This window comes from Eulemur rufifrons, chromosome 4 (genome assembly GCF_041146395.1).
Source record: "Eulemur rufifrons isolate Redbay chromosome 4, OSU_ERuf_1, whole genome shotgun sequence".
In the NCBI taxonomy this organism is placed as follows: Eukaryota; Metazoa; Chordata; class Mammalia; order Primates; family Lemuridae; genus Eulemur; species Eulemur rufifrons.
This window is the reverse complement of record NC_090986.1, coordinates 23,161,925-23,187,216: the sequence shown is the minus strand read 5'-3', so window position 1 is coordinate 23,187,216 and position 25,292 is coordinate 23,161,925. Positions and strand designations below refer to the sequence as shown.

The 25,292-nt window shown below is 37.4% G+C and overlaps 2 protein-coding genes and 1 pseudogene across 2 annotated transcripts; all 3 read left to right on the top strand.

Annotated features, from left to right (window-relative positions):
- The first annotated feature begins 143 nt into the window (after positions 1 to 143).
- Positions 144 to 11,203, top strand: LOC138382440 (N-alpha-acetyltransferase 16, NatA auxiliary subunit-like). The gene is made up of 5 exons (XM_069466940.1): positions 144 to 423; positions 6,772 to 6,856; positions 8,885 to 8,986; positions 10,412 to 10,569; positions 11,183 to 11,203. The coding sequence occupies exons 1-5, from the start codon at positions 370 to 372 to the stop codon at positions 11,201 to 11,203; spliced, it is 420 nt and encodes a 139-aa protein (XP_069323041.1). The 5' UTR covers positions 144 to 369.
- Positions 11,204 to 15,926: 4,723 nt separating this feature from the next.
- On the top strand, positions 15,927 to 17,476 carry LOC138382438 (serine/threonine-protein phosphatase 4 regulatory subunit 2-like; annotated as a pseudogene).
- Positions 17,477 to 17,740: 264 nt separating this feature from the next.
- On the top strand, positions 17,741 to 23,288 carry LOC138382437 (leucine-rich repeat transmembrane protein CCDC168-like). The gene is given in 3 exon segments (XM_069466939.1): positions 17,741 to 17,762; positions 21,360 to 22,884; positions 22,886 to 23,288. Coding segments are annotated over 3 exon segments (1,950 nt in total).
- Positions 23,289 to 25,292: the final 2,004 nt, after the last annotated feature.

The window sequence follows — 25,292 nt, the reverse complement described above, 5'->3', positions numbered from 1 at the left end:
CCACCTTCGGGAGACCTCAGCAGCCACGGAGCACAAAACCCCAGGCAGCCCCAGCCACGCCCCCGCGTCCCCCACCCCCGGGCCGAGCGCCCGCGCATGCGCCCAGCGCCCAGCGCAGCGGTTGGGGTGGGCGAACCCCGGCTGCCACCTTCCAGCGCTCTGCAACTGCCGGGCCAAGGGAAAGCGTGTCTTGCTCAGACCACCTTCCTTTTCCATTGCCAACCTTGCCAAGCAGCCTGGCTGCCCAGCCCCAACTCCGGGCCAATGAACTAACCTGTCGCCCGCGGCCCGACTGTCAGCAGTGGCTCGTCCCGATGCCCAGCCCCGCGAAACGGAGCGTCCGGGCACCCCGCCTCCCCGCCGGCCGCGATGCCCAACACGCAGCTGCCGCCCAAGGAGAGCAGCCTTTTCAAAGGCATCTTGGTGAGTGGGCGTAGGCCGCGCCGCCGACCCCCGGATCTGCCCCGCACCCCAAGCCGGCCGGCCTGGAGGGCGAGCGGTCAGGTGGCGGCGCCTCCGCGCGCTGGGCTCGGCCTCCGCTGCTCCGCTCTGTGTTTACCTCCGAGCTCGGGGGACCCGACTTCCCCGCCCCGGCCTGGCGGCTCCGGCCGCTCCTCCGCGCGCCCCCTTTGCTCTGCAGCGGCCGCCTCGCCCCGGCCGCGCTCTGTCCAGAAACTTCACGCCGAGCTCCGCAGTCCCCGGGAAGCCACTTCGGCCGGTGGTGGCTCCAGTGCCTCCTGCGGGGCCGGGCTCGCAACCTTCCTGCCCGGGTCCTCCTCGGTTTGTTTCTCCTGTCAGTCTCCCCTCGGTGAGGTGTCTCCCCTTCATTCGCTGCTTTCTGTCTAGCAGATTGCACAGCACTCCCCAATTAACACCCGTTAAAGCAGGATCGGCCCGTTAGTGGGTGGAGGTCCTGACCTATACTGGTTACGGGAAAATAAAACCGCATCCCTAGGAAGCCAAAGCCTGGCACTATCTCCCTGTGGGAGAGAGTTTACTTGTTTGTGATGTACTGTGTTTACCGTCTTTGGAAGTGAATAGACGAATAGGTGACTTGAGCTGTGTTCCTAAGTTGTCACCAACTCCATCACAGCTCTTTGCTTTAACTCGCACAGGCCTTGCCTTGAGTGATCAAAGCCGCGCAGACTGGCTGGTTTTGCGCTGGGAGAGGAGCATTTGCTTTATTTCCGAACAGAAAACTGAATCGTGGCCCGGTAATGACGATGCTGCCTCGCCGAGAGGGCAGGTTTCTGTAGTCCGTGCCAGGGCCCCTGCAGTCTGTGCGTTTCCGGGAAGAAGAGGCAGCTTGCCTTTGCTTTTCTCAGTGTACACTCGGGACCACAGATGTTAAACTAATGTTGTTAATAGCTAGCTGTCTTTTCTAAGCTTCTTTTTTCATCTGAAAACAAGAATTTATTTGCTAAACAAGCGTTTAGATTTTAAGAGTGAATTCATTGAGAGCGTGTGTTGGCTATATTGCTATTAGCTGTTGCTTAACTTTACTATAAATAAAACGCTAATTTTAGAACAGCTGTAAGTATTACAACATCAACGGCAGATAAAATTCATACTAGCTGTTCTGTTTCGAGCCAATAGAAAGTTGACACTTAATTTTAGGGTGTTAAGAAAGATACACGGTAGACGGGATGAAAATTTTAAATCTTAATTTTATACAGTGCTTAGTGTTGAGCAAAATATGAGACACAAGTGTGAAAACATAGAACATACTAATAATTACAGCATGTGGCTGATTGTTTCATTGGGCTTCGTGTATTTTTTTCTTATTTTACTTTCGTTTTTCTCAGACCCTTCTATTTTACATAGTATGGAATTGGAGAAGTGAGCTCCCCCCCTTTAAGGTTTTTTTGTTTGTTTGTCTAGGGAATCTGGAAGATTAATGAAAAAATCATCTATAAGTTGTTAGTTGGGTTTCAGGACATTTGGCTTTGTACCTAAATGATGACAGCACTTCTTTTCTCTATGGCTATTTTCTAGTTCAAATCATGTATCAGTAACATAAAGAAAAATAGTTATATGATTTATTATTCTCAAACCACAAAAGTTAAAGCTGCTGCTGAGTTAACTTTGTCCTCAGATAAATTGGAAAATACTAAACATTTTCTTATGTGGGTATGTAATGTTTATTTTAAAGGTTGCATGAGTTTAGGAAGGTGCTGCAAAAATGAATGATTTTATCCTCTCACATTTGCAATATATGTGGGTAAAGTTTTGCTACAGCAAATTCCATGGCAAACAGAAGTCTCTATAATGAAACTATTTTTTAAGTTTGGTTGGTGGATCAAAGTGCTTTGCCGGCAACACTAAGTTTTTTTTCTATTAATTATCAGTGTACTTAAACACATCCACACAAAGTCACTAGCTAGTTTTTTTTTTTTTTCATCTTCTGCATGGTTTATATCTGCCTGTCTTATTCCTCAGACTGGCTAGTAGCCTTACAGTTTGTTGAACTTTGGAGCTATTCCATGCCCTCTTTCACAGAGACACAAATCAAACCCAGTAATGGTAAATGACTAAGTGTCTAAGATTCTCTGTAGTAGCAAAGTTGAGACTAGAATCTATCTTTTCTATTTTCTCGGTTAGTAGCAAAGTTGAGACTAGAATCTATCTTTTCTATAATGGTTCCTTACTGAACCTTAGGGTTGTCTTTACCTGAGTGCTTAGACTCTGGAGCCAGACTACCTGGGTAAGAACTGTGGCTTTGACACTAGCTTTGTAAACTCAGTAACTGTGCCTCAGGTTCTTCATCTAAAATGGAGATAACATGCATTTCATAGGCTTTCCTGGGATTTAAATAAACACTAAATGAGGACAGTGCCTGACACATAGTAAATGCTTCCAATAGGTGTTAACTATTATTATTATTATTACTGCTATTAGCAGTTTGGTTATTACTACTTTTAAACCACTTGGTAAGTCAGAAAACAAAATAGGTCATCCCTTGGTAGAAGCAGGGGGATAGGTTCCAGTATCACCTCCCATATCCAAATCTGCCCATACTTAAGTCCCAAAGTGGGCCCTCTGTATACACCAGTTTTGCATCCTGAAAATACTATAGTTTTGACCTTGTTTGGTTGAAAAACATCTGCTATGAGTGGACCCAGGCAGTTCAAACCTGTGCTGTTCAAGTGTCAACTGTATTTCTCTTTTGCTCTGCTTCAGTAGTTCCTTCTGCTTGTTTTTTGTTTGTCGTTTGTCAGGTGAACTCCTGTCTGTAGTCAAACTCAGATTGTTATTTTTATATTTTAAAATATTTTTGGGCACAGCCAAAGAAACAGTCCAGAGAATAAACAGACCACCTACAGAATGGGAAAAAATTTTTGCATACTACGCATCAGATAAAGGACTGATAACAAGAATCTATTTAGAACTCAGGAAAATCAGCAAGAAAAAATCAAGCAACCCTATCAAAAAGTGGGCAAAGGACATGAATAGAAATTTTTCAAAAGAAGATATAAAAATGGCTAACAAACATATGAAAAAGTGTTCAACATCTCTAATCATCAGGGAAATGCAAATCAAAACCACAATGAGATATCACTTAACCCCAGTGAGAATGGCCTTTATCAAAAAAACCCAAAACAACACATGTTGGCGTGGGTGTGGAGAGACAGGAACACTAATACACTGCTGGTGGGACTGCAAACTAGTGCAACCTCTGTGGAAAGCATTATGGAGGTATCTTAAACAGATTCAAGTAGACCTGCCATTTGACCCAGCAATCCCATTACTGGGCATATACCCAAAGGAAAAAAGGTCATTCTGTAACAAAGGCACGTGTACCCAAATGTTTATAGCAGCACAATTCACAATAGCAAAGATGTGGAAACAACCCAAATGCCCATCAATACATGATTGGATTAGTAAACTGTGGTATATGTATACCATGGAATACTACTCAGCTATAAGGAATGATGAAGATACAACATCTCTATGGTTCTCCTGGAGAGAGTTGGAACCCATTATATTAAGTGAAGTATCCCAAGAATGGAAAAACAAGCATCACATGTACTCACCAGAAAATTGGTTTCCTTGATCATCACCTAAATACAAATCTGGAAACGACACCAATTGGACATCAGACTGAGGTGGGGGTGGGGGAGGGGATGGGGGTATGCCTACACAATGAGTGCATTGCGCACCGTTTGGGGAGTGGTAACACTTGAAGGTGCTGACTCGGGAAAGGGGGGGTGGGGAAAAAATATGAAACTATTGTTTTTAACTTGCACTGTTCACTTAATAATTTATCATGAATATTTCCCATATTATTTCATATCATTGTACAAGAAATAATGTATACATTATGAGGACATACTGTATCTAACAAGATATACTGTTAGACTCTTTGATTCTGTAAAATTAAATAAAAAAAATGTAAAAAAAACAAACAAACAAAAAAAAAAATATTTTTGGAAGAGGCAGTGTATTCACGTGGTTCAAAATAGAGGTTTCTCTCCTATCCTTGTCTTATAGCCACCTAGTTCCCATCTCCAGAGGCAATCAAGAAGCCTCAATTTAAATGTGTGTGTGTGTGTGTGTGTGTGTGTGTGTGTGTGTGGTGTGTGTGAAGATTTTTCTTATTCTGCCCTCCACATCCAGCCCCTACTGCAAGGCTTGATCTTGTTCTCACCCATTACTGGTGCCATTTTGCTTGGAACTTCATAGGCTATATTTATGGAGCAGCTCCTGTTGGTGTAGGCTGTGGGGATGCAGCAGTGTTTAAAATAGGTGGGAGCCACGCATGGTAGCTCATGCCTGTAGTCCCAGCTGTTCTGGAGCCTGAGCCGGGAGGATCAGTTGAGGCCAAGAGTTCAAGAGCAGCCTGGGCAACACAGAGAAACCATGTCTGGAAAAAATAAAAATAAAAAATAAAAAAACATTAGCTTGATGTGGTGGCACACGCCCATGGTCCCAGCTCTTCGGTGGGATGCTGATGTGGGAGGATCGCCTGGGCCCAGGAGTTCAAGGCTGCAATGAGCTGTGATTGCACCACTGCACTCCAGCCTGGGTGGCAGAGTGAGAACCCGTCTCTAATAAATAAATTAATAAATAGATAGATAGATGCATAGATAGGCAGGCAGAGTGAGGCTCCCTCTCTAATAAATAAATAAATAGACAGATGAGATCGTTGTTCTCATGGAGCTTACATGGTGGTGGAAAAGACACACACTAATCGAATAAATCAGATTTCAGGGAAGCGCTGTAGAAAATGAAATAGAGTAATGTGATAGAGAATATGTGTGTAGGGGGAGGAGGTAGGAGGCTGGCAGTATTTGACAGAGACTTGGATAATGAGGAATACAGCCATGGGAAAATCTGGGGAAGAGCTTTTCAGGTGGAAGGAACACAAGTGTAGAGGCCTGAGCGAGGATAAGCTTGGCATGTTAGGTAATAGAATACCCAGTCTGACTGAACAATGTAAGGGAAGGGAGGATGGAAAGAGATGAGATGTTCTCAGGTCAGTGGCTGCTGAGGAGAGGTGTTCATTGCTTAGCCCAGCTGATGGCATTTAGGAACAAAGATATTGCTTATGCTTGTATTAGGCTAATGGTGATGATGGTCTTTGGAGTCAGACCAGAGGTTTGCAACTAAGCTGAGCCACTTATAAACAATTTTTTTTTTTTCCTTAAGAGACAGAGTCTTACTTTGTCACCCAGGCTGGAGTGCAGTGGCAACATCATAGTTCATCGCAACTTCCAACTCCTAGGCTCATGGGATCCTCCCACCACCCGGTCCCGAGTAGCTGGGACTATAGGTATGCACCACCATGCACTGCTAATTTTTAAATTTCATAGAGACAGAGTCTCTCTGTGTTGCCCAGGCTGATCTCAAACTCCCAGCCTCAAGCAGCCCTCTCACTTCTGTCTCCAAAGTGCTGGGATTACAGGTGTGAGCCACCAACCCTAACCCTAAACAACTTTTTTGAGCTCATTAGTTTCAGTTTCTACATCTGTGGAAGTGGAGGTAATGACACCTATCTTAAGGAATTGTTAAAAGAATTAAGTAGGATATAACAAGTTTTGTACAAACACATAGTGGTTGTTCAACAAGTGGCAGTGTTTTTTTGATATGTATGTACATGCACCGTATTTTCAGTCTTGCCACGACAAAGGCTTTTAGTGAATGAAGTTTGTAGTATTTTTCTGTTATCACATGTTTTTGCTTTTGAATTAAAAAAATTCTGTGGCAGTATCAGTTTACAGTTAAATATCTTTTTTCTTTATCTTTTATAAAAGTGAAAATACTGAGATTCTAGAATGATTTGGGACTAGGCATGGTGGCTCACGCCTGTAATCCTAGCACTCTGGGAGGCTGAGGTGGGAGGAGCCCTTGAGCTCAGGAGTTGGAGAGCAGCCTGAGCAAGAGTGAGACCCCCGTCCCCTCTAAAAATCGACAAATTAGCCAGGCGTCCTGGCACATGCCTGTAGTCCCAGCTACTTGGAGGCTGAGACAGAAGGATTACTTGAGCCCAGGAGTTTGAGGTTGCTGTGAGCTAGGCTGATGCCATGGCACTTCATTCAGTGCAACAGTGTGAGATTCTTTCTCAAAAAAAAAAAAGAAAAAGAAAAAAAAAAGATTTGTCAAGAGTAGATAACAAAAGTATATTTCATGTTATAAGTGATATGAATCCTTTCCATCGTGTATGTTTTAGACCTAATTTTGGATCTTGAATTCAGAATGTATGATACAATGAAAAGTTGCTCCATTGTATATTCATTTTATAAAATAATTTTTCTCCATATTTCTTTACAGAAATGTTACAAACAGAAGCAGTACAAAAATGGCCTCAAGTTTTGCAAGATGATTCTTTCAAACCCAAAATTCGCTGAACATGGAGGTATTGTCTCATCTGTGAGAGATTGCTTTAGGGAAATCTTAATTCCAAAATCAGACTCATAGGATTTTTAACAGTGAAAGAAGAATACTTCTCATATTCCAAGGCCTTGAAGCTCTATTAGAGTGCATAAATATTCAACATTTTTAGATACACTTTATGTGAGTCTTATTTTAGCTTACTTTTATTGTCCTTAGGTATATGTACTGTGTCTTCACTTTTAGATGAGAAGTGGTTGGTTGCTCCATTGGGGAAAAATTGGACAAGATATATACTGGTATTTTTATAGACCTCATTTCCTTGTTACTTTGAAAAGAAACGTACATTTATACCTTGGTTTCCTGTGTATAAAATTAGGATAATATATGTAACTTAGAAATATTATGAAGATATAGTCACATGAATTTTATTGTGTGTTTTTTATATGTTATATCTGACCTTTATATATAAATATGATATTACTTATTTTATCATTAGATTATGTGTGTTGAGTGATTTTTCTAGCACTGGTGGTATTAATAAGATCTGTATTTTCTTGTATTCTTTTGCACTAATAGCCAGGTTTTGTTAGAAGGGTATGTCAGGTTAGGCATGCAAACTATAGCACTATAGCATAAGCAAAGCTAGTTGAGGTCAATGATTATCAGACTTGAGTAACTCTTGAGACCATCTTGTTGGAAAAATAGGCTGACCCTACTTACCTTTCTAATAATGTTTAAGAGATTCTTTGAGGGAAATGGAAAGAAGCCTTCATTTCATAGAATTTAAAAAATTTAAAGCTTAGGGCATGGTGGCTTGCCGCTGTAGTCCCAGCTACTCAGGAGGCTGAGGTGGTAGGGATCACTTGAGGTCAGGGGTTCATGACCAGCCTGGGCAACATACCAAGACCCTATCTCCTAAAAGAAGAAAGAAATTTAAAGTTTGGTTTCATGCATTTTAGCTGTGGAACCCTTATCCAAATGAAGGCTGTGGGGAAATTGAATATGTAAAACAGATAAAAGGTGGGGGCTGGGGGGCTTGGATCACCATGTTCTGAAAACCATGGAGTCCACAGAGATCAGTTTGAAAACCATTGTTCTTGTCTGATTCCCCTGTTATGGATTATTCTGAGAATTATTTCATTCTAAACCATCTTTCATTAACTCCCTAACGTATTTTTGGTTTGCCACTCACATAGTCCAGTGTTGGGCTCTTGAAATGCAAGCTGATGTTTAATTAGCCTAAGTAGAATTATTTGGAATAAACCTGCTCCCAAAAATGAAGTCTGTTCTGATATTGATTAAGATGATTTTTAAATAATGTATAACTCTTTGTTAAGGTAGATTGAGTATTTTCGTGTGGTGTAAAAATCAGATGATGGATTAGAATTGATCTTAGTTGTAAAAGCTGTGTAGCTGGGTGAGGTGGCTCACTCCTATAATCCTAGCACTCCAGGAGGCTGAGATGGGAGGATGGCTTGAGGTCAGGAGTTTGAGACCAGCCTGAGAAAGAGTGAGACCCTGTCTCTGCTAAAAATAGAAAAAATTACCCAGGCGTGGTGGCACATGCCTATAATCCCAGCTACTCGGGAGGCTGAGGCAGGAGGATCCCTTGAACCCAGGAGTTTGAAGTTGATGTGAACTAGGCTGGCACCATGGCACTCTAGACTGTGCCTCAAAAAAAAAAAAGGAAAACTGTGGAAATGCAGTAGATTTAATTCAACAGGACTCACATGCCTGTTTTGTTAATTTTTTTCTGCAGAATAATATTAACCCCCTTTATAGAGTTTTATGAAGAGCAATAACCATTTTAGCTATTCAGTCTCAGCCTAAGGAATTTCAGAAAAAGACTTGGGCTGCCAAGCTTTAAGCAAATACTTCAGTGTAGTTTTACTTTTTGCACTTGGACAATACTAATTATGAGATTAAAGAGATGAATAACATAAGCATTGGAACAGTAGTAATCCTTCAGATCTCAAATATTAAAATATTGCTGAGCGAGTACTTTGAATCAATCTTTCATGTGTAAATAGCGGTTAAAATTATTTTTCAGAGACTTTGGCTGTGAAAGGATTAACGCTGAACTGTTTAGGAAAAAAAGAAGCATATGAATTTGTTCATAAAGGACTTCATAATGATGTCAAGAGTCATGTCTGTATCCTTTTCCAGTAGTTAAGTAGTTTAATTTCATGTATGTTTTCATTTACTAATTTTTTTCTAATTCAAGTTAAAAACGTTTTACAATTTCGAACCTACATAGAAGAGAGAATTTAATGAACTCTATGTACCCATTACTCAGCTTCAGTAATTATCAACATTTTGTAATATTAGTTTCATCTATTCTCTACCAGTGTTTGTTTATTTATTGGAGTACAGAAAATCACTATAAAATATGTGTATGTGTTTACTTCAGTTGTGCTTACTGTTAGGGAAAAGTTACTTTGATAATTATATGTGACTTGAAACTCTTAAACATTCATGAACTGAGTTATACTTTCCTATTCCAAATAATAACTTTTAGCTAATCATCTATACAGTAAAATCTGTGTGCCTTAAACCTTCTGTTAGATATTTTAAAAGAAAAATTTAAAAGACACTTAATTTCAGAACACATTTTATTTATTATTAAGTATGATATTATATTGGTTCTTCAGCTTGGTTTCTGTTAACACAGGGACATAGCTGTGACTTCATTGGATCTTTATAATTGTATTTTTCTTTGGCTAGTCTTCCGGTTTGTACAAAACCAGCAACACTTTTTAAGGATGGATCATTGAAATTGACTTTGATTCGTTTTGTCTATCTGTAAGTTTATCCACAAGCTATTCAGGTACTACCCTTGTATCTTAATTGGTTACGTTTAATTCACTTAGCCATTTGCTACTGTTCAAATAGTCTTAGTAGTGTTTTCACATATTTAGCTTAGGGTTCTCTCAAAATACTAAATACTTATTTCTTTATCCTGGTGTTTACCCCAGAGTGAAGAAAAAGGGCATGTAAGTATGATAGTTTTTTTTTTTTTTTTTTTGGCTCCAATATATACTAAGACTTTAATTTACAATAAATAAAATTTAATTTTTGTGTCCTTTAATATCACTAGTGAATTAAGTCATGTTATATGTTATTTCAGAATTGGTTGAATGTAAACTTGTTTTGAAAGATAATTGCGATTTTGGTATATATTGTTTCAGTACATCATGAAGACTAGGTGAATGTTGAAGTTGCTGGGGGAGGAATGTGAGAGCATAGAGGGTAGAAAATGTGAAGAACTTTTGGCAAGAATTTTTTAAGGTTCATTAAAAAATACTACAGAATGTTTCAAATGTGTACCCAAGTAGAGAGAACAGAATAATGAACCCCCATGTGTCCATCATCCACCTGTAACAATGTTAACAATTGTCAATCAAGGCTGATCTAGTTTCATCTTTAACTACCCTCACCATCCCCCTTCCTCTGACCCCTGATCATTCTGAAACAAAACCCATACAAGATACCATTTCATCAAGGTAGGCCTTATGTTAGACATGTAGCATAGTATATTCTAGTGTCTGTGAATGTCTCTTTTTCCTTAACTTAATAGGTTGGCGTGTATATGGACTCTTGCAGCGTTCTGATAAGAAATATGATGAAGCTATTAAGTGTTACCAAAATACCCTCAAATTAGGTAAAGATAATCTACAGATTTTGAGGGATCTCTCTCTGTTGCAGATCCAAATGAGAGACTTCGAAGGTTACCGAGTAAGTACTTTAGTCTTAAATGCATGTGTTTTTACAATAGATTTAAGTATGTGAATTCAGAATGAAGTGAGCTTGAGACAAGCTCTTGGAGATTTGATTGCTCCATATGGTCTGTACTAGAAGGGGAAAGTCACCTGGGACCCTCTCCCTCAATATTTATGGAACTTTCTACTTGAGCACAAAAAAGAATAATTGTTTATTCAACTAGAATGTCTAGGTGCAAATGCTGTACCGTAAGATTCTTTGTGGGTTTGGCATTTACAAATTTGGTAAGGTAATAGAGCTTTTATAATTGAAATCTAGACATAAAGATAAACTAGCTATTTTTATTATTGGTTAGTAAATATAAAAAAATGTGAGAAGGATTGCCATACATCAGTCTTTCTGTAGTTCAGACCTCTTCAGACTTGCATCTTCACCTCTTTGGGGGGCATCTCCATGTGTTCATTCCACTTAGTATCTTGAAATCAGTATGCCCAGAATAGAGTATTCTATTATGTGAAGGAGGCCACCAAGTCTTAACAGTTCTCGTTAAATACATTCTTCATATATTTCTTATTTTTGCCCTCTACTGTCATATAAGGCCTTATACCCTATGCCTGGAATTTTGCAGCAGTTTCAGGGGCTCTGCTGAACTTAATAATGGCACCATTCTTCAAAGTGTGTGGTTTTTTTTCTTTAGCTGTGCTTAGGAGCCTGGGTGTGGTGGGAATTAAAATCAATTGTCTTTAGGAATGAGACATAGAAACTAATACTATTGGTAGAACAGTGGTTGCTAAACTGGATTGCAAAATAAATGAAGTTAAAAGAGAGCTGGGTGTGGTGGTGCGCCTGTAATCTCGGTTACGTGGGAGGCTGATGAGAGAAGATCGCTTGAGCCTAAGAGTTCAGGCCAACTTGGGCAACACAGTGAGACCGTATCTTTAAAAAAAAAAAAAAAGAAATGCTAGTGGTAAAACTGTGAAGTATGTGTGTGTATGCATGATAGAGAAACATAAACATCAAATTTTAGAGAAGTGGTAGCAATATGGAGAGTCTTTTTGGCTCATCGGTCTTTTCTTAATTTCTAAAAGGAATGTGTATGCATATATATACACACACACACACATATTTGTGCATATGTGTATAACCTTTAAAATGAGAAATAGTGGTTATTATTTAAAATACAGTTAATATCGCCATACTGATCCAACAATATTTTCAGAAAATGTATCCATCTGAATCATACACGCACACACACAAACGTACGTATGTATCTCTGTGCAACAGCAAAAATGACTGCCACAAAATTCAAAAACTGATTAGTATAGTACCCTTAGAGCAATGATTACTGGCTTAATATTGAGGAAAACAATTAAGGTATTAAAGTGATCAATTTGTTAAATTGGTTATCCCTGTCCAGAGGAAAATCAAAAAGATGAACATTCTGTGTCTGCATAGCATGGGGGAAGAGGATAAAATGTCTTATACAGTTCAAAAATTCATGGAATCTCTTACATGAAATCCATATGTATTCAGAAATCAAATATAAAAAACTATAAATATCTCTAAGAAATTTAATGAACACTGATCAGTTCTTTGAATTAGGAAGAAGTAAGTGTTGCATCAAAGGAAAATCAATAGGTTCAATAGGTTTAGGTTTGACTTCATAAAAATTTGAATTTCTGTTTAGAAAATTCCACAACAAACAACCAACAGGGGAAAAGATTTTTCAGTATAATTAACTGAATGGGGACCCTACCTACTAGAAGAAACAAAATACCTCATTAACAACAACTTAAGTAGTACTCCCTCATCCTATAGATAAATGGACTAAGGACATAAACAATCCACAACAGTGAAATTACCACCAACAGCCCTCATAGATAAATATTCAGCCTCGCCAATAAGAAAGTCAAAACAGAGACATGCCATTTTCACCCTGGAAATTAGCTGTTTTTAATGAGAAAATTCAATGCTGGCAAATATGGCATGAAAATAAAACCTTTGCTTTATTGCTAATATAATAAATAATACAATTGCCCTTGGAGTATTCAATGGTACCGAGGCCGAAAATTAAAAGATGGCGAAGATTTTAGGACTGTAGCTAATATATATCTGATTTTTCTCAATAGCTCAGCCTTTGTATGGGCTTACGAACTTTATAATCCCTGGAACTCTTCCTTGTGATGCAAAAATAGAAAACGCTGTTTGCTCTTTGAAAATCTTCTTGCAACAACCTGTACCTTTTGGTTTTCCTAAATCTGCTAAGCCCTTTTCTCTGCCTATCTTAGCACATTCTTTGATTTGGAGGCGAAGGTACCCACACTCTCTTGCATGAGGTGGCAACAGTGGCCAAACTTGTTGATTCTTCCATCATAGTACTTGTTTCTCCACTAACTCTATGGGTCCTACATCTGTACAATTTTTGCTACTTTAAGGCAGCATTTGACATTTCTGTTAGCAAATTTAGCACTTAATGAAATTTTACTGTCTTCTTTGTATATTCAATGTTGTTCAAACATAACCCTGAAACTTTATTTCATTTTAAGGATAAAGGAGAACCACATAACTGTTTAGCATCCTCTCAGGAGTTAAGTATGCCTGGATCTGAATCTTGCACCCTTTAGTCAATCTTGGTTTAACATACTTTGTAGATGGTTCTTGTCTTAAAAATGACAAAGGTATTCCCTGTGCAGGATATGCTGTTATCATTGAACATGGAACCACTGAAGCAGCTCTATGGTGTTAATTTCTAGTCTGCTCAGGTAGCTGAACTTGTATGTTAGATTTGAGCATGCACTCTGACAAAGATAGAAGAGTAAATATTAATATGGACAGTAGATATACTTTTTGGGTAGTTATGATTTGTGGATTTTATGAAAATGGATGATTTATTACCTGCTCTTTGGATACTCAAAAATGGCAAAGAGATCAATCAGTGACTTATTAGAACTTTGTCAATACCCCAAGGAGATAAGTTTAATAACTGATAGAAACCAAGAGTCTAGAGACCACCCCAGATGCAAATATGAATGTCTTTGTTTTGATTTACATGCTAAATGACATTTTTGGCTTTTTAAAAAAATACTCCAGCTAATATTAAGTGTTGCTAAATTTATAGTTGTCACCACCAAACCTACAAAAAGAAAACTGGCTCAATTTAGATTAGATGTAATTAATTCATAGTTATCAGTTCAATCTACTAAAAAGCAACATTAGCAATCAAGGAATGCTTAACCCATAAAAGATGGATTCTGGCAATTTGGGATGGCTGCCCTGAAGTGGCATGATCCATCCAATGGACCTTGGTCAAAAAAATGCATTTTTGTACAACTGCTGAAGTCTTGAGTCTCTGTCTACATATTACTTATTGTTTGTAAAGTTTTTGCATGTGTAGAAATGCTTCCCTTCCTGAGAATAAGGTAGATTGATTCCATTAGTGGTCTCAATTCCTCGTCTTTCCCTCTATCCATACCCTCACTCTTCACCTTGTTTTGCCGTCTCACTGTAATGTTGAGTTCCATCATGCAAGTTGATTTGGTCAATGGGAAAACACGAAGCAGAGGTCGCAAAAGCACTTGTAAGATTCTATTCTCGATCTTGCCTTTTGCCATCACCTTGAAACATATCCAGGGTATCCTGATGGAGAATGAAGATGAGTCAAGCAGATATGAGTTACCCAAGATACCCCAGCTAAGATCATTGTAGACCAGCTGATAAAGACATTTCAAGAAAGAAAAACTGAATATCTCTCATGAACATGAACAAAAAGTTCTATATAAAATATTAGCAAATAGAATGTAATGATATATGGAAAGGATAGTATATTAAAGACCAAAGGGAGTTATTCCAGGAATAAAAACAAAAAGGTTGTTTTAACATTTGAAAATCTTGTTAATGGAATAATAGAGAAAAACACTTTGATTATCTCGATAGATGCAGAGAAAATATCTGATAAATTCAATACCAATTCATGAGTTAAAAAACTTATAGTAAACTAAAAATAAAATGGAACTATCTTAATCTGGTAAAAGATACTACAAAGCCTATAGGCAATATCATTTCTAATAGTGAAATATGAAATTCTTTCCACCTAAGTTTGGAAACATGACAAGGCGGCCTCCTCTTACCCCTTCTATTCAACGTTAGAGTAGAAGTCCCAGACAATTCAATAAAGAAAGAAAAATAATAAAAAGTATAAAAAGTGGAGAGAAAGTAGTAACTTTACATGATTGTATACATAAAAATCCCAAGGAATCTACAAATTGTTAAAATGAATGAATTTATGAAGGATGCTGGATATAAGGTCAATATACAAAAATCAATTATATTCCTATATACAAATAGCAAACAATTAGAAAATAAAATATTTAAAATTTCATTTAAAATAGCATAAAACATCAAATGCCTAGAAATAAAACTAACAAAAGATATGTAAAACCTGTACACTGAAAACACTGCTAAAGATAATCAAAGACAACCTAAGTAAATGGAGAGATATACCATGTTTATGGGTTGGAAGTCTCAATATTTTTAGACGTCAATTCTTCCCAAATTAAGCTATACAGTTAATGCCTCCCAAGTTAAAATACCAGCAGGGTATGTGTGTGGGGTGTGCATGGGGTGTGTGTATGTGTGTAAATTGACATGATGATTCTAAAATTTATATGGAAATTCAAAAAAATCTAGGTGAGCCAAGATAGTTTGAAAGAAGTACAAAGTTGGAGGACTTATATACAAGTTTTCAAGACTTACTATAAATTCATAATAATTAAAACTGTGATTTGGGCTCAAGTATAGACAATCAATAATGGAAAGGAGAGTGAGCCCAGAAACAGACCCATACATATATGTTCATTTGATTTACAACAAATGCACTTTGTTCACTTGATTTATACATGTGTTGACTTGATTTACAATTCAGTGGGGGAAATGATGCTCTTTATAGGAGCATTGGATAGCTGTATGAAAAACATGAATATTGACTCTTTCTTTGTATCTTTACAATACTTAATTGGAGATTAGTCATAGACTCAAATGTGAAAGGTAAAACAATAAAGCTTTAGCAGAAAAGACAGTGGAATGTTTTCATAATCTTTGGGTCAGATAAACATTTCTTATACAGAACACAAAATCGCTAATGATAAAAAAAACTGGTAAATTGGACTTCATTAAAATGAAGCATTCTTCTTATTAAAATAATCAGTAACAGGATTAAAAGGCAAGCCACAGACCAAGAGAAAATATTTACAATGCAAATATTCAACAAAGTACTTATTTCCAGAATATATGAAGAATTGTTGCAAATCAGTAAGAAACAATTCAATTTTAAAATGCACAAAATACTTAATTTAATGACACATTTCCCAAAAGAGGATGCCTAATTGCATGTATCTACAAAAAGACCTGTGTAAAGATCTTCAGCAACTTCATAATAACCCCAGAATGGAAATAATCCGAATGTTTAAAAACAGTCAAATGAATAAATGAATTATGGAATATTCAAGCAATGCAATCTATTCAGCAGTAAAAACAAACTACTTGCAGAGCTGCACATTGGAGGGCTGGTGGATTTAAGCTCCCTTCCCATAGTCTGCTTGCCTGGAGCCTGTGCGAGGGAGCGGAGCGCCTGGGGGAAAGAAAGAGGGCAGGGGTTTGGAGAGGTCCTCAGGTTTGGCTTGGGTTCAGCTTAGGTTTCGGGAGACCAGCGGAGGGAGGCAGAGGCTGCGGGGACTATGGGAAGCCATGGACTTGGACAGACTGCAGGAAGACCTAAAAGATTGTGAGAGGAGGAGGAAAAAGGAAGTTCTTGTTCTGCATCGGTTTCTTTGTCGTGTAGCCAAGACTGGAGAAATGACTCAATGGTCTCAATTTAAAAGTATTTTATTCTCAAACTGGAGAAAGTAATGAATGATTTTCAGAACTTCAGCTCCTGAACCAAGAAGTCCTCCCAACTCTAGTGTCGAACGTATTCCCTTTGATGAAATGAAGGAAAGAATACTGAAACTTGTCAGTGGATTTAATGGGAGAAGATAAATTACAGCTACTCTCTGAACTGAAGTTACAGTTTTTTAGTATTCTTTTTACTGTTTTGGCCACGATGTGAATTGCTAACAGAACCAAAAACAAACTGTACGGGCACAGCCACATTTCTAAGGGGAGCAGAAAATAATGTGATGGTCGTTAGCTATGTTTATCCTTCTTCAGAGAAAAACAATCCCAATAGTTTAAATCAAATGATGACGGCCCCTGTAACAACAATAGCTGGTGTGAGAGCACAGAGAGCAAAGAGTCAAACTTGGCGCAAAATCACAATGACTTTCCAGCATCTGGAATCAGAACGTTCCTAAGTGAGCCCTATAAAAAAGTCCAGATGAAGACGCTGTGGAAATTAAGGGACATGAAATTTCACAAAGAAGGTGAAGCCAGAGAGATGGCCAAACAAAACTTTCAGTAAAATTTCTTCCGTTTTGATAGAAGAAACAGAAGTGTCCTTGTCATCTCAGCATAAAGACAAAGAGAGTAATTGTACCAGGCTTCACTGTACAGAAGAGGATGAGGAAGAGGAAAAAGAGTCGTTTATGACATCAACAGAAATGATCCCAGAAAGGAAAAATCCAAGAAAAAGAATCTGATGATGCCTTAAACCGTGAATGATGAGACTTCTGAGGAAAATAATCAAATGGAGGAATCTGATCTGTCTCAAGCTGAGAAAGACTTACATTCTTAAAGTAGTGGAAACACAGGCCCTGCTAACAGAGCAGATACTAATACGGATAATATTAATGATTCTGACTGCCATCAAACAGAAGAATTTGTAGGATCCAATTCCAGTAAAACTGAAGATATTCTTTCAGAATCCTCTGTAGAAAATGATGACGAAGCCACGAAATTCACAGATGAATTGATGGACAAAACTATTTAGAAACATTTAGATGCAGTATTTTACATACAGTTCTAGTTTTATACTGTGTCTGTTTATGTAACAAAGTGAATCTTTAGTTTTACAAGAGCAGCAGGTTGTAAAATAAAGTACTTTATAGGATAAAACCTGAAAGAGTTGTCCATAAAATAACTGTGAATATCAGCTCCCCTGGGTCCTGCTTATACCTGATTTTTTGGGGGTGGGGTAGGGTAGAGGGATTTGGTCAAATCAATGGCTTGTGAAAAGACATTTTTAAAATTTAGAATGAAAGTTTATAAACTGGAGGGTAATAATTACAATTTTGAAAACCTTTAGAGAGTATCACATTTAGTTTCTACATATGCAAGAAAGATTGTTGTCTTGTCTGTTTGCCAAAATCAGCAGTTTTCATATTTTAGTCAGAGTTTCAACATTTTAACATGTGAATTACAGGATTTCATGCTGGTTTCCAGATTTTATTGTTTGACTGGATGCAATGGAACCTTAAATTTCTCATACCTACATACACATGAATTCTATGTTATTTATATTTATAAATACAGGTTATATATAATTTACATTATATAATATGCGATATATATTATTCTAAGAGGGGGAATGTTATATTTTTCTGTTTCTATAAGAGATAAATACAATGGATACTTTCTCTTTTGGTAATAATTGAATTCACTTCTTTCAGAAGACGGCTTTTTTGTCTTCTGAGTAATCTAAAATCTGGTCTTTGTGAAACCCTGTAAATCTTAAATTTGTTAAAATCTCAGGTTAAACACATTCCAAGAATTCTGTTCAAACTAAAACTCTTTTGTATACTTCTGAGGTGCCTGAGAAAAAGACTTCATTATTTATGAGAAAATGTGCTTTCTCTTGGAAATTGTATGCAAACATTAGCTTACTATTTTGTAGAATGAATCCTTATGAAGCTGACATGAGACTATCTCAGAAGAACTGGGAAGGTTCCTTAAACTTTTGCTTGTTTTTCTGAACACTGTGAATAGTACCCATTTCCCTCTAAATTATTGTACAGCACGCAAATGTCAATGATGTGAAACACCACTGTGCTGGAAGAATTAATGTATTACTTTACTAATGTACCATAGCTAAATGACCGAAGCTTTAGGTCATTTAGCATAGACAACACCATAATATGCATGGCATTTTGCAGTGAATTAAATACTGTTGAACTTGCTTCTTTGATAGCCAGTGTTCTATTTTTCAGATAAACATAGAGCACAATGATTACTCGAAACTCAATATTTTCAAATTCAATATTTAAAGCCATGCAAGCTGAAACTTCCTTGTCAAAAGTTTTGGCTGCCAGATTTATACCTGTTTCTTCAGCTGTATATTTTTTAAATTTCTGTAAAGTAGATTTTATAGAATGTAACGTGTTTGCTGCCTTTGTAGAACGGTGTATAATTGCATAATTTCTGTGTATAAACTGAATGCTTTGGGTTTTCCATACATTAATCATTGTCTATAAGGCAATTGTCTATAAGGCAATAAATATTAATGTTATAAAAATAACTACCAGTGATCACACAATATTGGATGAATCTCACAGAATTTATTTTTGAGGTTAAAAGGCCAGTCACAAAAGGTGTACTGTATGATTCCACTTATGTGAAATTCAAGTAAAAGTAAAAGTAATCTGTGGCGACACAAATCAAGATAGCAATTATCTCTGGTGTATTGGGATATTGACTAGAAACGGGCAAGAAATGTTCAATACCTTGATAGGGTGATGGTTACATGCATATATAATTATTTGTAATGTCATCAAGATACATACTTAAATTAGTACAACTTACAGTATTTATTATATCTCAATACAAATGTAATTATATATGCACGTGTGTATATATATGTATACTTATAGGCATGTATACATACAGATAATTAAATTTTTATTGAGGTATAACAAATAACTGTAAATTGCACCAATGTACACACATACACATATCTAGACTTCTTAAACAACGGCTTGCAGCTAGAATTTTATAGTAAACAGCACTATATGTTTGAAGTTAGTCATCCACAGATCCTAAAACAGTATGTCTCCACTATAATTTAGGATCTCAATTTAAGAACACACATTTTAGTTATAGTCTTCCCATCCTTTGTCCCTATGATAGACTAAAAAAAAAAAAAAATGGCCATGATTCTTTGCAATTCCTTTCTCAGAAGATGGAATATGTTTTTTACTCCACGAATCTGGACTGGTATTATATTTTGCTTTGTCCAATAGAATGAGGTAGAAGTCATATTATACTAGTTTTGAGCCTGGACCTTAAGAGGTTTTGTATACTTTTGCTTTCTGCTGCTGGGACCCCTGTCACTGCCACCATGTGAACAGGTCTGAACTAGCCTACTGGAGAATGAGACACAAAATGCAGCCATTCAGCCAAGCCATATTATTTTATTTTAGTTTTATCTGTTTCCTTCCTTCTGTTTTAAAATTTTTATTTGACACATAATAGTTGTACATATTTATGGGGTACAGTGTGATATTTCAATACCTGCATGCAATGTGTAATGATCAAATCAGGATTATTAGCATATCCATCACCTCAAACATTTATCATTCTTTGTGTTGGGAACATTCCAAATCCTCTCTTTCAGCTATTTTAGAATATCCAATAAATTATTAACTATGGTCACCTTACAGTGCTACAGAACAACAGAACTTATTCCTCGTACCTAGCTATAAGCTTGTACCTGTTAACCAACCTATCTCCCTATCACACCCTCCCCACTTCCCAGCCTCTAGTAACCACTATTCTACTCTCTACTTCTTTGACATCAACTTTTTTAGCTTCCATTTATTTGTGAGCCCATGTGATATTTGTCTTTCTGTGCCTGGCTTATTTTACTTAACGTAAGGTTCTCTGGGTTCATCTGTGTTGCCATGAATGACAGGATTTCCCTTTTATGACTAAATAGTATTCCATTGTGTATATATACCATATTTGCTTTATCCATTGATGGACACTTAGGTTGATTCCATATCTTGGCTATTGTGAATAGTGCTGCAATAAACCTGGCGGTACACATATCTCTTTGCCACACTGATTTCCATTCTAAATATATTCCTCATAAATTGATTATACTATTTGTATAATCTATGAAGAGGAATTAGTCTTCAAAGTACTTTTTTAAGAATTGCAATTGACATTAAAATATTATTAATTCAAAAGGAAGCAATTAAACTGTGCAAATCTATAGATAGTATGAAATCTTACTCTCATGCAGAGAAGAAGCCTAAGTTAAATGTTTCCAGAATTAAGGAATAATTCCATATGTACAAGGTATTTAATAAAACACTTTACGTATTGAATTTTAACATGCATGCTTCAGTATTTTTACTTTTACAGGTGGAAAAAACATATTAATATGTGACTATTAGTCTTAAGCAAATGCCATTTCTTTGAGTGTCTTAATGTCTTGCTGAAACCAAAATTCCAAGATAAATTAGATTACCTTAAATGGGGCTCATGGGCCATTGGCAGCATATTGACAGTGGAAATGCTTTTTGCTTTGTGTTTTCAGATCCTTTCTCATTAAAAATACTGATATTAAATGTCATATGTATTTAATATATGTCCTTTTCTAGGGTCTCACATACCTATACACAGAGGATGACACAATTGGATGCAGAGTGTTCTTAATGTTCCTCCTTCAAAAAGAAGTAAAAATAAAATTAATCACAGATTTCCTGTAACATACATTATGCATTTAACCAAAACACAAAGGCCTCTGTAAATATAATTTTAAAAGAAAATTCTTCAGAAGTGTATTTAAAAATGCTTTCTACTAATAACTAAAATTTTCACCTTCCTGTTTCATGAGTTTTTTTTACTTTCCTATCTAGAATATATGTGACTAGAAGACAGAGTACAAACAGTAGCCATGAAAGTTTGCTTAATGCACCCCAGTGGCGGTGTTTTCAAGGCAAAGGCATCAGTAACTCCACATGTGTTCAGTTTCCCTGAGCACAGCACTCTGAGCAAGAGAAAGGAGCCGCCACAGTGGGACATTAAAGAGAAAGTAGCACAGAAGCAGGAAAGAGCAGGAGATCCTGATGGGGGTCTGACAAAAGCTTATCCTTTCATGCCTTCTCCCTCTCACCATAGACTCTTGCCTTCACAACTACAGCTTCCTATATCATCAGGTGCAAGGAAAATCGGACGTGCAGATTCAAAGGAAGGTATTAACTCATATAATGTAATATTAAAAGCAAATCAAGATATGCCACACGAAGAGGCAAAGGACAGAGTAAAAACAGAAGACAGGGAGGGTAGAATACTCCCCCTAAAAATAAGTCTGAGAGCAGAGACAGCCCCATTTGCACATCTGTGCAATAGACAGATACTCCCTTTGAATATTAAAGAGCTAAGGGAAGAAGCACAGGAAGGCAAAAGTGAACTCAGAACGGTTCCCAGGAAAACTTGTGCTTCCTCACCTTCTCTTCCACCTTACCTGAAATGTGACACTAGAAGGGATGAAAAGGAAAGTGCACTGGGAACATCACAATTCTGTTTTCCACCAATGAAGATTCAGGATTCATCAGATTCAGGCAAAAAACCATCTGCTGAGTCATTGTATACTTGTATGTTAAGCAACAGAAAAGAACCAATACAATCTATGACACAGGAAGAGGAGAAAGATAGACTCAAATTGGATAGTAAAGACAAAATGCTTCCTAAATGTATGGATCTGAAGGCAAAGAAATTACTAATGTCATATATACTTGATACCAAATATTTGAAGTGGAAAATTAAAGAACAAAAGAAAAAGATGCAGAAAGATAAAAATCAACTAGTTATAGGTCTGACAAATATTAATGCATCTCTTCTTACTCCACCATATCGTAAGTTTGACTTGACAGAAGGAGAGGAGTGCGTGATAAGAATTACAAAATTGTCTCTCTCACAATTACAGTCCAAGGAATTGTCAGATGCAGGGAGAATATCATGTCTAGAAACAACTGGTGGAGAACCCTCAAATGATGTGAAAGAATTAACAAAACAAATGCTACAGAGAGAAGAGAATGATAGAAAAAAAGTTCTTATGGATATGAATAGTATAGTGGATCCTAACAATATATATTCAAAGGCAAATAAATCCCCTATTTTACCCACACGTGATTTAAGTGACCTTCAATTGAAAACAAGACAGCCAGAGGAAAAGGTACAGAAAGTTAAAAGTGGGCCAGGTTTCAGACTGACTAGGAGTCCTTCTAGATCTTCCCCACTTCACCCTAACATGAATACCAAGATCAAGGATGAAAGCATAGCAGTATTAACAGGATCCTCTTCTTCCCTAACCAACCTCCAGGAATCAGATTCTGGGGCAGGCATGTATATAAAGCCAATTACTAGTGATAGTGATATTTTCATCAGTCTACAAAAAGAAAAACGTGCCACAGGACAAGAAAGAAGATGGAGTACAAGTAATAAAAATCATAATATTCTCCAAACATCAAGAAAAGAAGGTGCAGGAATGTAAAGATGAGCCAGGTATGGTTCTGACCAGACCTTCTCCTTCATTACCATCTCTCTCTCACTTCATGTTGGATAAAGAAACACAATTAGATGATGTGATGCTAAGACTTTCAAGGTCTGTTTTGCAGATGTTATCACACTCAGGAGAGACCTTACACACACAGAGTCATTTGGTGGTGATATCACAAATGATGTTAAAAACAAAAAAACAACATATGCCTCAGAAAGAAGAGAGGAACAGAGAAAAAATGGTAGATAGGAGATGTAACTTTGAAGTCAAAGAAATCACCTTGTTCCTCTATGCTCCATAGATCAGAATTGCATATGAACATTAGAGGGCAAGAGTGAAAGGAACATGGAGGTAAACCACCATGTATGGATCAAAGGAAAATTTATGTTTCCAAACCTTCTCCACCTGACTCTAAACTGGATAAAAGTACACAAGTGGATGGAGAAAAGCTTGGAAGTAAAACATCCACTCTACTTCCACAAATGCTTCCAGAATTCTCAGATGCAGAGAAAACAGCAGATAGAGTGGCAATGTGTGGTAATGTAAGAAAAGGAAAACCACACGTGTCACAGAATGAAGAAAAACATGAAGTGAAAACAGTAGACATGAAGATCTGGATGCCTTGCAAAGAGGCAAGGATCCCCCCAATTTCACAGATCATTAACTTTTAAAAATATTTTTTGACTGGACACCCTTTGATCATGTCTTCATAAAGCAATTTTGTAATATAAATTTTTATATAAAGATCAAATGTAATCTAGTCTTCTAGTGGTTGACTGAAATTTGTTATTTAGTGTTGACAATTTAGAAAATTCAGGCACTTTTTCTGACACTGGTAATTTTGCATACCATTCCATCTGGAACCACCAGACTTCATCAGAACAGGACACATCAGATACGGTGAAGTGCAAGCCAATAAGTTGGGATGCATAAAATGTGTGACTTTCACACTAGATGTCCTTGCTGTTTGTGGTACTGGTATAGGTTTGTATTGTACAAACAGAAAAATTCTGGTGGACTCTATGTCATATAATCCCTATCAAATATAGAGTATGTTCTGCTCTTTGAGTATATTCTTGTCAGAAGAGAATGTCCTTTTTGACCAGATGTTGTAGGGAAAGATGTATTAGCTAATGATTCTACACACCTGTTAAATGAAAGCCTTTTCCCCAGGCCAGTTTCCTACGCTGCACATTTCAAGCCTCATTTCTCCTCTATTCTGCATGTTCCTTTGGTGCTGGGTGCTGTGGGAAGCTTTCATGTCGTGTTACAACCCCTGGCCTTGCACTCCCTCTGGTCCACGTCACCATCTGGGATGTGTCCTTTGCAGTGGGCAGGATTCATGGAAGCTAGTTCTACACTGGATGGTTAGCAACTATACACCAAAGTGAACGTCAATCACAAACATACGGCCCACTAAACCCAATCTAATGCACCTAACTCAACCTCCCCTAAGCCCTGTCCCCAAAATGTTTGTAGCCTGTCTAATCTCACTGATGTAAAGTCAGACATGATACAGGGTAAATCAAAGTGGAAAGAAATAATGTTTTCAACTAATTGCAGTGAAAATATCTTTACAAATCTTTGGGGCCCTGAAGCTCAAACTTCTTCGGCTTTTAGAGTATAACTGTTTATGCAAATAACATAATTTATTAATTTCCATATTTTAGCAACAAACATTTATTCAATATCTACCATATGCCAGGGCTTGTCCTGGGTACTGGATCTAACAAAAATTAACAAAGCACAATCTCTTTGCTTTGGGAAGAAAGAGAATCTCTTGAAAGGCCCATGACACACATAGACACATACACACATGCATAAACACAGTCTGGTGGCATCTCATTTTCCTAACACACATCAAATGTTACTGGTATCTTTGCTGGTGAAAAGAAAGCAGTCCTGTGGCCACTATTATTTGGCCTAAGCCATCTATCAAGAGTTACCCATTTGGAGTGGTTGTTGACAAAAAAGATGAACGTCCAAGACAAATCTGGTGACCCACATGGTCTGGCTTCTTTTAGAGACACAAGACTCTGGGGGAGCTAAGAGGCACACGTTTCTTGGTTTTAAACACCCAGATTATAACAGATGGTGATGATATAAACACATGCCATTAAAACTAAGGAGAGATATTTAGGCTCAAGTTTTAAGGTAATGAGAGATCTTGGTAGAGTGGGGTAGAAAGAATATTTGTTTTGAGATTTAGACTTAGATTTGCAAGATTTAGACTTAGGTCTGAGAATTTCTTTTCCTCTAGTTTTTTGGGGATTTTGTTTTTGTTTTTGTTTCTGTTTTGGTACAC